This window comes from Piliocolobus tephrosceles, chromosome 10 (genome assembly GCF_002776525.5).
Source record: "Piliocolobus tephrosceles isolate RC106 chromosome 10, ASM277652v3, whole genome shotgun sequence".
In the NCBI taxonomy this organism is placed as follows: Eukaryota; Metazoa; Chordata; class Mammalia; order Primates; family Cercopithecidae; genus Piliocolobus; species Piliocolobus tephrosceles.
Window position 1 is genome coordinate 37,338,442 of NC_045443.1, and position 13,973 is coordinate 37,352,414.

At 36.1% G+C, this 13,973-nt stretch overlaps 1 protein-coding gene across 1 annotated transcript in view; it reads left to right on the plus strand.

Moving 5' to 3' along the window:
* The window catches only part of MUC19 (mucin 19, oligomeric), a 182,039-nt gene extending 173,834 nt beyond the window's left edge, over positions 1 to 8,205 (plus strand). The window contains 8 exon segments of the mRNA XM_026454629.1: positions 855 to 884; positions 3,096 to 3,127; positions 3,216 to 3,378; positions 3,725 to 3,762; positions 5,197 to 5,311; positions 6,583 to 6,618; positions 7,276 to 7,384; positions 8,022 to 8,205. Of these exon segments, the coding sequence (XP_026310414.1) occupies positions 855 to 884; positions 3,096 to 3,127; positions 3,216 to 3,378; positions 3,725 to 3,762; positions 5,197 to 5,311; positions 6,583 to 6,618; positions 7,276 to 7,384; positions 8,022 to 8,205 (707 nt within the window).
* The last annotated feature ends 5,768 nt before the right edge of the window (positions 8,206 to 13,973 follow it).

The window sequence follows — 13,973 nt, forward strand, 5'->3', positions numbered from 1 at the left end:
GGAGTCTTGCTCTGTTGCCCAGGCTGGAGTACAATGGCGTGATCTCGGCTCACTGCAAGCTCTGTCTCTTGGGTTCAAGTCATTATCCTGCCTCAGCCTCCCTGGTTGCTGGGACTACAGACAAGCACCACCATACCCATCTACCCACCTACTTTTTGTATTTTTAGTAGAGATGGAGTTTCACCATGTTGGCCAGGCTGGTCTCAAACTCCTGGCCTCAAGTGATCTGCCCACCTCGGCCTCACAAAGTGCTGCAATAACAGGCATGAGCCACTGTGACTGGCCAGATTGCATAAAATATTCATTTTGTTTTTAGAAGTTTTGGAATAGAATTTGAAATTTATGAGTGAATTGTTGGATTGACCAAAATATATGATGTGTAAAGGCTAAAAAAATACATATTGCAAGTTTAAAGCATTTGTTGGGGGAGAAGATAGAGCAAAATTGACGTATTTCAAGAAGATAAGGAGAATAAAGGTTTTTAAATGACTAAAACTGGGTAATTAGTACTCATACTGTAACAGAATTATTATTTTCCCTTTTTAAATCTCTTTTTTTGTCCTATTCATTAGAACTGCCTTCAAAAAATTTTGAAGAGTTTACCTTGATGTTTTATCCTTTTGATACTTATATTTTTCTCTCATTAAAATGAGGTCCAAAGGAAACACTGTACAATGGAATTTCAAATGCAGCGAGGAGCAGGATGGGGAGATAGATGGGAATATATCTATTTGTAAGACTAGCTATGTAGACAATTGTTTTCAGCAATAGAATAATGAATTAGATAACTATACTTGCCACAATACTATTCCAGTAACTTCAGAGACTAACTTAAGGTTCCTGTCTTTACACAGAATGTCTAGCCTCACTTCCACCAGCTCCAGGTAAGAGTACCACGACTTCAGAATTGCTCTGCATTAATGGCTCCTCTAGTCAATCAAATTTCAGAGGTCCTGCTAATAAAAGTCACCAGCCATGGAAATGTTATAAAATAGGAAAACATGTATTGGATTAACTTAGCTTTTATTCACCTAATAGTGAGTAATAGTTCATTTCCTCCTTCACAAACCAATGAAACCAAACCAAACAAATATACCTTGTTACTTAGATCAAAACAAGGTTTACCTACTAAATGTTTCATATAATTATGATACCTTAACCAAAATATTGTCACTTGATAGTGAGCATCTTTTTAAACTAGATAATTTATATCTAGTTTATAAAAGTTATAAACTAGAGCTATAGTAGAAAAAATTCCATTTAGCCAGAGTTAAGTAATTTTAAGGAACTTTACCACCCCACCATTCTCAAGACAATGTGATGTGCTTTGCAGCAAGTAAACAAAATTACTAAAAAATATGCAGCCATAAAAAAAGAATGAGTTCATGTCCTTTGTAGGGACATGGATGAAGCTGGAAACCATCATTCTGAGCAAACTATCACAAGGACAAAAAACAAAACACTACATGTTCTCACTCATAGGTGGGAATTGCACAATGAGAACACTTGGACACAGGGTAGGGAACATCACACACCGGGGCCTGTCGTGGGGTGGCAGGAGGGGGAAGGGATAGCATTAGGAGATATATCTAACGTAAATGACGAGTTAATGTGTGCAGCACACCAACATGGCACATGTATACATATGTAATAAACCTGCATGTTGTGCACATGTACCCTAGAACTTAAAGTATAAAAAATAAATAAATAAAATAAAAAAGGTAGTCGGATCTTCAAAAAAAAAATTACTAAAAAATAATTCTCTGACCTTAGTACATAGTGGGAAAAGGAAGGTCTTCAGAGAAATAGGCAAATTTCATATCAGGCAGAAAATAAATTTCGAAGTAAAAATATAAACTATGTATTATATAGAGAGTGCATATTGTCTGTCACTTGTGTTGTATATTTTAAGGTATCTCCAGGAATTTCATTACAATATTGGTATTTGAGAACACAAACAGACCAGTCCAGGGCATGTAAATGAGAGAAGTGAGATAAAGTTGAGAAGGTCAGTTTGAGTCACAATATGAGAGACCTCGAAAGCTAGACTGCTAGAATAAAGTGTTTTTTTACACAGCTATAAGGGACCATCAAAGTAGCAATGAGATGAGAATTAGGCTTTAGAAAAATTACTTTACCTGATTGGATCAGAATGAGATATGAGTCAGAGTAATCTCCTAAAAAAAACCAGTAGAGTATGCTAGATCAAAAATGTAGTAAGATCTTGGAGTGGCATTGTAGCAAGTAGAATAAGGAAAGGAAGAAATGAATGTGAGATACAGGATTTGGCAGTAGATTTGATGCCAGTGATAGAAGAAAGAACTCAAATGGCTCCTTGATTTTAAGCTTGAATGATTGAAAGTATCGTTCTATCTGTAGAGAAGGAAGCTAGTCTAGAAAAGAAGCTGGTTTTGGGGGGAAGATGATACAATCTGTTGTGTGCACATCGAGTTTTGGGTTTCTATAGGTCTGCCAGGATTCTGTCTAGAGGTAGAGAGAGAACTGGCTCCAAAGCTGTGAGAGAGGTCTGGGCTGGAGCTGGACATTTTAGAGTCATTCTTTTGATGTTACAGTGCACATTGTGGAGATAGAGGAAAGAGTTAGAGGCAAAATGAGAGGGAGTAAGACAAACTGCCAGTGAAGACAAAAATTTCAGAGTATTAAATCTGAAGAAAGGAGAACATTTTTCAAGAAGGTAAGAATGAACAATGTCAACTATGGCAGATAACTTAAACTGAGAAAAGGCCCTTGGGTAATTATGAAGCCATGGTGACTTGTAGGATTGGAAAAGCAGAAGTCAGACTGCAAAACAGTAAGTCTGTTAGTAGCCGTAAGATTGATTGACCACTGCCAGGAGAAATTAAGAATTATCCTTTGCTGAGGATTATAAAAATAGGATATGCCTGTTGGTAACAGTTTGCTTAAAGCAGGTGGACTTGATTTTATTCACCTTAAGGCAACATAAAATCTTGTATAATTCTGTGACTCTGAAATCCTAATGTCAATTACAGTATTGGCCACCTGGTGGTTATCTATAAATAACAGATGGTTATATTTTGCCAAATTTAATTACCATTTATCATTTATGTTAACAGTTTGTCACGGTCCACTGGGAGAAGAGAAATCTGTAAGTACACAGTTTTGCTCTACTTTAATCCAAATGTGCTCTCATTCCTGTATTTGAATAGAAGTCTAAACTTGGTTTGTATATGTAGCCTGGAGACATATGGACTGCCAATTGCCACAGATGTACCTGTACTGATGCAAAGACTATAGACTGTAAACCTGAGGAGTGCCCTTCTCCACCCACATGCAAAACCGGTGAAAAGCTTGTGAAGTTCCAATATAATGACACCTGCTGTGAAATCGGATACTGTGGTGTGTATTCATAATACATTATTTTAATTGAATATGTTCGTTGATTGTTTATTAACATATTCAAGAGATACTTTTTGAACTACCAATTTTGTCAAACATAATACTAGACAGGTATAATAAATAGTACAGAATTAGTATAATAATATTTGCATTCTTAAAACTTACCATCTTCAGAATGGGGGACACCCAGAATTAAGTATGAATATAATCAGTAAATTAACGGAAGACTATGATATTATGGGTAGAAACATTACAGTTGGTTGCTATGTATGATCTCATCTACAATTTCTGTTTTATAAATAGAAATTATAGTATTTTAGAATAAAACAGTATATTTATTTTTCAGAACCAAGAACATGTTTATTTAACAATACTGACTATGAGGTAAGGTATTTTCTTCGTTAAAATGTTTTTGTTAATTATATGAATAAATTTAATACTCGGCTACATTAAGGGACTTTCAATCTATTTTATATATATAATATATATAAATATAATATATAAATATATATTATATATAAAAGAAATTATATAATAAATATATGTTTGTATATATATATTTTTAACCCTAGTAACAATGGATTGGAATCCATTCATTTTTTCCCCACACCCATTTCCAAAGGAACATCAAATGTAACACTCACCAGGACTCTTCAAAGGAGGAAAACATAATTCTTGATCATTAACTACTCAGCAGTAGAGCTTCTGAACAAAATTTCCCATGGGCCTTGCCAGATGGAGAAGACATACTTTGTAACATTCAAATCAATGAACAGAGTCAAACTGTAATTATAACCAGAAAGATCAGATGGTCAAGCTGTCAGAGATCAAATAAGAAAACCCAAAGGGCTAGAACCCTATTATGCAGCGACAGCAACACAATATATTCAAGGCTGGATTTTGACAACTAATTTGACATTTTGGACAGTAATTTAACTTTTTAGAAAAAAGTATAATGAAGCCATAAAAATCAGATGATTCTCAAATTGATATTAACACACTTGAAATGGTGATAGTAAATATTAAAAAATTTAAAATGAAATATATGTGGTATATTAGGCAATAGATAAAACATCCTATGAGAGTTTTACTTTGATAACCCATTTATCACACTCACATTTCTACCTGGACTTCTTAAATTTTTAGTGTCCAAAGTTGATCTGACTTGAACCTGTGGTAGCTTTTTAACAAAAAATATGATGATATTTAAGAAACAAAAGGAAAGTTTTCTTCTGATCATTTATAGTAAAATTCCAATTTATCAGAAAGTTCATCTTGTCTGAGGCCATGAAATAAATGCAGTTTCTCAAACTGTTGTTTGAATATTTAACATAAGCTAATTACAAAGTAACAGCACAGAGCTTGAAAGTATAGGAATATAGGCCAAGATAGAACTAAGACATCTTGTGAGACTTGTCATTTGTTTTAATATGATAAGCCTATTTTGTGCCATTTTTCCCCCACTTAAATTTCTCGTTTCCCCTTAAGCTTAGAACATAACAATTGATTAAGTGCTTGATCACTATAAAAAAACCTGTCTTGAAAATTTCTTGAAAATATAATAGAGTAACTGTTCGTGAATCTTAATTTGAGGATTGAGAATCTTGACACATTCTCTGTCTCAATGAACAAATTTGGTTTATTCATGGAAGTGGAAGACTTTCAAACCATCTTTTCTTTACTATTAACCTAATGACAAAGTGCCTCTGGAAAATCACTAAACATGATTTTGAATTTTTAAACTGATATTCTTACAAACCTCTAAAAGAAATCAAGGTGAATAATTACTTTGTTTTCGTCCCCCTCTTTTCCTCCCAGATTGGTGCTTCATTCGATGACCCCAGCAACCCCTGTGTCTCCTATTCCTGCAAAGACACTGGCTTTGCTGCAGTAGTCCAAGACTGCCCAAAGCAGACCTGGTGTGCAGAAGTAAGTCATCTTAACTAATGAACACTGAGATTCAGTTCTCATATCAAACCCTGGCTGGGCGCAGTGGCTCACACCTGTAATCCCAGCACTTTGGGAGGCCGAGGCACACGGATCACCTGAGGTCAGGAGTTTGAGACTAGCCTGGCCAACATGGTGAAACCTCGTGTCTACTACAAATATAAAAATTAGCCAGGCGTGGTGGCAGGTGCCTGTAATCCCAGCTACTCAGGAGGCTGAGGCAGGAGAATGGCTTGAGCCCAGCAGGCGGAGGTTGCAGTGAGCCGAGCACTGTACTCTAGCCTGGGGAACAAGAGTAAGACTTCCTCTCAAAAGAAAAAGTCAACCTGTCTTCAATCTGATTAGAAAATATTTGTGTCTGGCTAGCAGACATAAATATCTTGTAGACTGCATAGCTCTTTAAACAAATGCATTATATCCAGAGCCCGGGTGATTCCAGACATGCTCATCTTTTATTGTTAAGTATATATTTTTTTCATATCAAGAAAGGCTCTCATGTTTTGCAGGCTTTATAAAACTTAATTTAGTGCTCATCTAGAAGGAGTCAGTTATTATAGAAAGCATTTTGCTATTTCTAAACTAAAAAACTCACTAACTTTTAAAAATAGCTCAAATAATTATCTATAAGGATACCAATTTTTCTATATAATCATGTCTGGGTACTTTAGGTCTTTCTTTGTGTCACAGTTTTCTCCATTTCTGTGTTCCCCAAGTATGGCTGGGTTTTATATTAATGAATGCTTAAGTTTCAATTATTAAGGGAGGTTTAAGTTAGCATTTTTCTTTCTGAAGATATAATTGATAATATGGTATGATGTTTTATTTTCGAGCTCGAATACTGGATTTCAATATTTATCATGCTTTTACTTTGTTATAAGTTTAAACCTATCAATTTCTCAAAGGTGCAGCTTCTAATTGTGAGTTTCTAGTGTGTAGTAGTAATATTATTGTTAGAGCATTTTTCAGTAAGTGATAAATAATTTAATATTATTTAATGTTATCTTTAACAAGAATTTAGTTTAAAGCTTATTTTTCCTTTACCCATTGTTGAAAAATTTTAGTCATATTTTTATTACTAAGCTGATGTCTCTCCTTTCCTGCCCTTTGTTTACTAGATTTGGGGTAAGATTGTCCATCTGTTCCATTTCCTCTTTGTGATGTGATGCATTTTAACCAATTAAGAAGTGTTGTATTATTTGCAGAAAAATTTGGAACAACGTTTCCCGTTTTTCTCTTTTTTCTTACCCCTACAGGAAGACAGAATCTATGATTCAAAAAAATGTTGCTATACATGTGAGTAAAGTTAAGTTCTGCACAGAGAAAAATGTAAGCTGTTGACAAAAGTTTAATTTCTTTAAAACAAAATGGCAGATCATTAAGAGAAAGTATCTTGTATTTTTAACACAACAGGTAATTTAGCCTATCTGTGTAAACTTCCATTGGATATTTGTACATAATGTATTATGGCTATGTATTCATGTTGACTGCAACATTCTTCTCAGTAAAAAAAAAAAACAATGTTTATAAGGGAACAAATGTAATTTTTCATGGAAAAGATTAGCTTGTTCTTTTGACATCAGCAAGTTGTGTTGTAAATGGTGTATTAGATCATAAGGATAATCAATGATGAGAAAATGGATGTCAAAAATAATTCATCTACCCCTGTTTTTGATAGATGTCAAAATAATCCATCTACCCATTTCTTCCCCCTCCCTTCCTCTTACTTCTCCCCTCAACGCCTTCACCTGTGATAGTGTGATAGTGATAACAGGAACAACAAGATACCAGTAATCTGAGTATTAACCAGCTACCTTGTAATGGTGCTGAGATGGTTAATCTCCTCAATCATGTTGCGAAGTAGTTGCTATTATTTATAGGTTAAGAAAATGGAGGGTTAGCAATTGTTAATGTTAAACCTCACTTCTGACTCGCTTTTCCTTTTCGTTTTAGGTAAGAATAATTGCACATCTTCCCTTGTGAATGTGACTGTTATCTACAATGGTTGCAAGAAAAAAGTTCAGATGGCAAAATGCGCAGGGGAATGTGAAAAGACTGTCAAGTGAGTTCTTTGAATGTGTATCGTGTGTTAACTTTGTAACCTTGTGGAGAAAATGAACCTTTTAAAATATTACATGGAAAAACTTTTATGTGAGAGCAATACTATTTTGTTATAAGGACCAAATGAAAGAAGAATCTAAGATATTAATATCTGAGAACGAAAATATTCACTTAAAATAGTGATGAGTCATTCCGAAGTAGTTTTCTAAATATGCCAACCATGATACCTTTGTAACAAATGTACTCATCTTCATACAGTGACTACAGAAAATATTTAAGCAAAGAAGTGAATTTCTTGAATTACTTACACTTGAAATTTAGATAGTATGTTTTTCCTTTATGTACACTTTTACGTATAGATTAATATAGAGATAATCTCATATTAAGTTATATTTAACATTTTATTTAGCTTACTTTTTCACCATAATGCTCCAATTATGAGATTATAACTTCTTTTCAGATTTCTTATCACTGAGCAACATCAGAGCTTTATAGTGACACAGGAAATGCAAGATCTAGAAAAAGAATAAATTGGTTGTACAAAGCTTGCTAAGTCACTTAGACAATTACTGCTTGAGTAATGATGTCAGTTTATCTTTAAAATTCTAAAAATGTTTATTACTGAATTTTTCTTTTAGGTACAATTATGATATCTTACTCTTGGAACATTCATGTCTTTGCTGCCGAGAAGAAAACTATGAACTCAGAGACATTGTACTTGACTGTCCTGATGGGAGTACAATCCCTTACGAATACAGGCACATCACAACCTGCTCTTGTTTAGACATATGCCAACCATATACGACTTCCATGTACAGTTAATGCTGACATCACTTTCCCAGTTTTAACAGGCCTGGTATTTATTTTATAAGTGAGGAAAAATAATGATTAAAATAGTGTGAATAACTAAACATTTGTATCTCACTCAAAACAATGAGTTCTCATTATGAGGAATTTTGCTCTCTCGTGGACTGGGTCTGAAAAATAAACACAACCTGACAAGCAATTCATGAGCAAGGGTATTTATTTTACAGCAAAATGAATTCTGCAAGTCTAGCAGAAACTGGATCATATCATGACTCTTCAATATATTTTCCTTTTATCCTTCAGCTTCTTATGCCCTTCTCCTGTTTCATTTCCTTCACTTATTGAAAATGTAGACTTGGTTTTCTTTTCTCACTTCGTATGCCAGTTGCATCACTCCTCCCATCCTACTACAACTCCTCCTGCTAGGACACTAGTGACCTTCTTATAATTCTGCCTACAGGGTCTGACAGCATTTCTACTCTTGCTTTCTTGAGACATTTTTCTCCTTGTTTCTATGACATCATTTCTTTTTTCTTTCTGTGACATCATTTAAAATTAATGCTCCTACATTGTGTGGACGGCTTTATTTCTGCCAGTCCTCTAAAGTTTAGTTTTCCAGTCGCATCCTGTTCTGCTTGTCATTTTACTCAGTCCTTGGCCAGTTTCATCAATTTAAGTAGATGTTTTTACACGTTGAGGATTTCCAGTCTGTATCACCAACCTCAACCTCTGAGTTTCAGACACATTGATACAACTTTGAATTTAACACCTCTCACTGGATGCTCTATAGGTACCACAAACTCAGCAAGACAAAAACCAAAATAAATATCTTTCTCTATCTAACTCAGTCCTATGCTTGTATATTGTGTACCAGTGAAGTAAGTAGCTAAATAGAGAAATTAGACTGAGGCAGGCAGATCAAGAGGTCAAAGAAACCGAGACCATCCTGGCCAACATGGTAAAACCCCATCTCTACTAAAAAATACAAAAATTAGCTGGGCATGGTGGCACGCGCCTGTAGTCCCAGCTACTCAGGAAGCTGAGGCAGGAGAATCACTTGAACCAGGAGGTGAGAGGTTGCAGTAAGCCAAGATCGCACTACTGAATGCCAGCCTGGTGACAGAGCAAGTCTCCATCCATAAAAATAAAAAAGGGAGAGGTTGAGGTTGACTAATATTATGGCTGTCATCTTTAATACATTCTACTGCCTTGCTGTCTCACACTCATCCTTCTTCCTGAACATATATATTCAAATGTGCCTTGGATAAATGATTTACATAGGTAAAATGTGTGCAGTTATTAACACTCTTATCCCCTTCCCAACATGAAGGCAAACCAAAATTATCATAACCTATTGATGAACCAGTTCTTACTTTTCTATATCACTTTGACTAGTGGTAAATTTAACTATCATCAAACACTGTGTGTCTAATGATGAAGAAGAAAATAGATGTGTTAGTATATTGGTAATTGCCACCAAAGGTGGATAACAATTCCTTATGAGTGGGCATTACAGGCCTCACTTCTACAGCCAGTCCCAGGGCCTTTGGCTTTCCTCTATGTCTGTCACTGGTTGCAGGTTTTCCTTCCTCTCGGTGCATACCAGAGTTCATCATCTCACAAAATTATGAGGAGCTTGAGCCCTTGAAAATCCAAATGGGTGTGGTTGCAGGAGTTTCTTTAATAGCTTTTACCTCAGGAAATAGTAGAGCACAGAGTCAACATTATACCCACATTATAGTCCTTTCCACATGGTAGCAGCTCTATTTTCACCTGATAGAATTAATCATCCCAGATAATAAGCTGACAGCATTTTCTGCTTAGTAAGCCTGCTTTAGACTTGTGAGAGACCCCAAATGGCTAGCTGGGAGTTTCAGAACAAGGGAGATAAAATGAATGTTGATTTCTGGTCCAGCTAATATATTATATCCTGCCAATAGCACACCAACTTCACAGGGTAGTATTCCTCAGCTGGTATCAGAGTAGAGGGCTCAGTAGGCTAATCTTTAAGGTTTACCATCTGTGAATAATAAAGTATAATACATTTATTGATGTATGTATGCAACTTTCTTTTCTTTGATTTGATGCTGTATGAACTTTTCTTCACTTGAAAATAAATTCCTTTGATTAGAAGCAGTGCTGCACAGCATTTCACGGCAGTGAATAAAGTATTCAATAAGCCTATAGATAGAAGTGCTACTCTAGGCATATTAGACACAAAAAGGAAATGCCAATCCATACTTGTGTATCTCAGAGAAAATAAATGCTGTCTTCCCACCACCAGAAAAGGATCAAAGTTGTCTCCTTTTTACCAAGTATCTGAGTGACATGATAGTATGAAAATGGAAGATCACTGTCTTCCATTTATATCACAGTATCATGATTATTGGCATGGTGGTATCCCAAGTGGCTTCAGTGGAGGGAATTTAGGCTGCTAAACCCATGTGTGACCCTCATTCCTGCTACAATTGCTACCTTCTTCTTTAAGCATCCACTTATGTTCAGGTATGGATATATTCTGAATTATTCATACAATTCCCCCAACCCTTCTTTACATTCTCCATTTTTTCTCTCCTCAAGTCCTGGGCTATCTATACAAATTATTTGCTATGTCTGAGAAATCAGTGTGAATCCTAACTTCAGGCCAACCTTCTGCCAAGCACAGTGGCTACAGAGAATTTTCCTTTACAGTTGTTGTTCATAGCACTTCTAAGGTAGGCTCACTTTTCACTGACACTGGGTCTGTAGGCAATCTAGTTTTGAGTCTTTTCATCCTGTGTTAAATGGTTATAAGCAATTCCTCCTCTAAGCAAAAGGCATTAATTCAGAGAAATGTGGCAGCCAGATAGTAGTGCACTGTGAGCTTTAAGAAATGATTGCTTGGATCTGACCTTCTGACTTGTGCCTTTGAGACCTGAATGGGCTCTATTCTGTATATATGACTTTGGATTGACGATGGATTGCTGCTAAGAATGCCCAAATCTATGGCAACATAGAAAAGCTAATGCCCCCTCCAGGATGAGGAGTTTTGGTTCACAGTCACCTGTTATTTTAGTATTGACAGAAAGCTAGTATTTGCTGAAAATAGAAAAACTGCCTCAGGAGGTAGCGTGGTCTTGCTCCCAAAGCTCCGAAGCTGCTATTGCTATGACCATTTTACGACTTGTCATTGGCCCCTCTGCTAGGTTTTACTTTTCTGTTACAGATTCTTCTAGAACCATTGGATCAACACAGATTATCAGTTAAACATTGAGGTAGCTTTTACCAAAACCTCGATAATCTGAACTGATATTATATTTTGTCTGAATCCCTCTAGAGTTATCATGTCTTAGGTCATCCAGTGAGTAGACCTAAGAAAGACATTTATATTGTATAGGTTTCTTGATGTTTTCAAAATTCAAAATCCAAAATCCACTAATCCATCAATCTTGATATTTCCAAAATCCACTAGGGTCTATTTCCTAGTGTAGGTGAACAAAGTGTGAGAGCATGTCCTTCACTTCAATGATGAGGACCCACTATCTTCATATTACTAAGATTTAAGCTGATTACAGAAAAAGCCAATATAACAGTGACTTTAAAAAGATATAAAGGTATTTCTCTCTCATACACAAAACTGGGTAGGTGACCCAGGGGGCATGACTGTGCCTAGTCTCTTCAGTCTTATTGCAGAACGCACTGTCCAGCTTCTGTCTTGTTGACCCACAATGATTCCCACTAGCTGCTACCATCTCATTCTTATTCCAATCAGCAGGAAAGTAGAATGGGAGAGGTGAGTGTGTGCTCCTCCTCCTCTGAGGGCAAAACTCAGAAGTGGCACACATACTTCCACTAACATCCCATTGACCAGAATTAGAGACACAACTGTCTGGAACCACAACCAACGCTTCCAGAATGAGGGTCTATAATCATTGGGGATCTTTATAAAAATACAGATTTATGAATTTCATCCTGAGCAGTCCAGTTCAGTAGATCAGAAAGCAGGTAGCTAAATCAGTTTTTGCAAGTAAAATTCTAAGAGCCATATTGTTCCATTTAGTAACAGAAACATCTAGAAAAACAGCTACAGTTTGAGTCATCACCAGACTAAGTTTATTGTGAGGGATATTGTGATGCACTGCTCAGATTCCCCTTCAGAAAAACGGCCTATTCCACAGCTGCTGAGAGTGCTGCCAGAAGACTGCTTTCAGTTGTCACCCTCCTTAGGGGTGTGCCTCAGCTAAAGACAGACACATCCCCCACTGATATGTCCACCTTCTGGAGAAAAGAGGGGGCATCAAGTGAATGGTAGGGGAAAGTGGAAAGGCTGAGCACTCTCTCCCCAACTTGGTCTACGAATTCTTTACTCAGTAAGTTGTTGGGGCTTTCACTGAAGATGCACAATGCCTTGACTTCTCCCTCCTCCCAATCTTGCTTCCTTCCTTCTCTTCCACAAATTTGGATTCCAATAACACTTTATAATGAACCTGCTGCATGTAAATCTCCATCTTAGAATCTGCTCCTAGGGAGCACAACCTTTGCTGCTTAGAGGAATTTAACATCATTCTCTAGAGTCCATCAATTATTTGTAGCATTCAAGTCTGAGAATTTAATGGGGAAGGATACAGAAAGCGGCCTACCTATTTCTTTCAAGTCTTTGATGGTGGCTTTGAAATGAACTAAATTGTGTGAAGCCTCCTCTACTACCCTATCTCTCATTCCCTTTCCCCCTTCGGTTGTACAAATAAAAAATATTTACTTTCCTATATGCCAATGAGACTATTTTAATAGGCTCAAAAGACAACTGATCCTACTGTAAAACTGATGACAAGGAGTAAAGTTGATTACTGACACTCAAAATACAGAACTGTAATTTTGTCAAAACACCTTGAAAACTCAATATTTCTGACTATTCTATCTTCTTCTCTGCCTATAATCCACCCCCCATATACTAGTCACTCTCTTTTCATCATCTGCCTTTCTACAGTTGGTAGCCCTATATACACTTTTAATTACAGTTATTGTTAACATTTATTTGTTTTTATTATCCCTTTTAAAGTAAGTTTTCAGAGGGCAGGAAGTTTGTATCTCTATCCCACAGCTCTGCCTCTAATACCTAGAAGAGGACATGGCATAGAGTAGGTAATCAATAAACATTTGTTGCTATTTGAATGAAAAAATCTAACAAAGGCAGCCAGTTAAACAATTCAGTTACTTATCTAGGAATATACTCATCAAATGATTTTTTTGCAGTGAAATTGAAGGTTCTTGTTAGTAATTAAAATTAATTATACCTAATTAATTATTGTCAAAAACTCTGTTTTAAGAAAACTATTCATGGAAAATTGCCTGCATTCAGGCTGGCCATTCTTCATATACTAAATTATATATATATATATATATAAAGTAAATAAATGAGAAGGTGACATCTCCTAGTATGTCTTCCCACTAGAGATATAGAATGTGGAGCAGTTAAATATGCAGGCTGTGGAGCCAGACTGCCTTGGTGCAAATATCGGTTTCCCCTACCTAATGCTATATAACTTAGCCTCGCTTTAAAAAATAACATACTTACTGAGATGTAACTAGCGTACCATAAAATTCATCCTTTTAAAGTGTGCCATTCAGTGGGTGTTAGCATATTCACAAGGTTGTGCAACCCTCACTTCTACATAATTCCAGAATAGTTCATCACTTCAAAAGTAAACCCAATACTGATTAGCAGGCACTGCCCATCCTCCCACACCCCAAGTCTCTGGCAAACACTAAGCTACATTCTATTTCTACAGATTTGCCAATTCTAG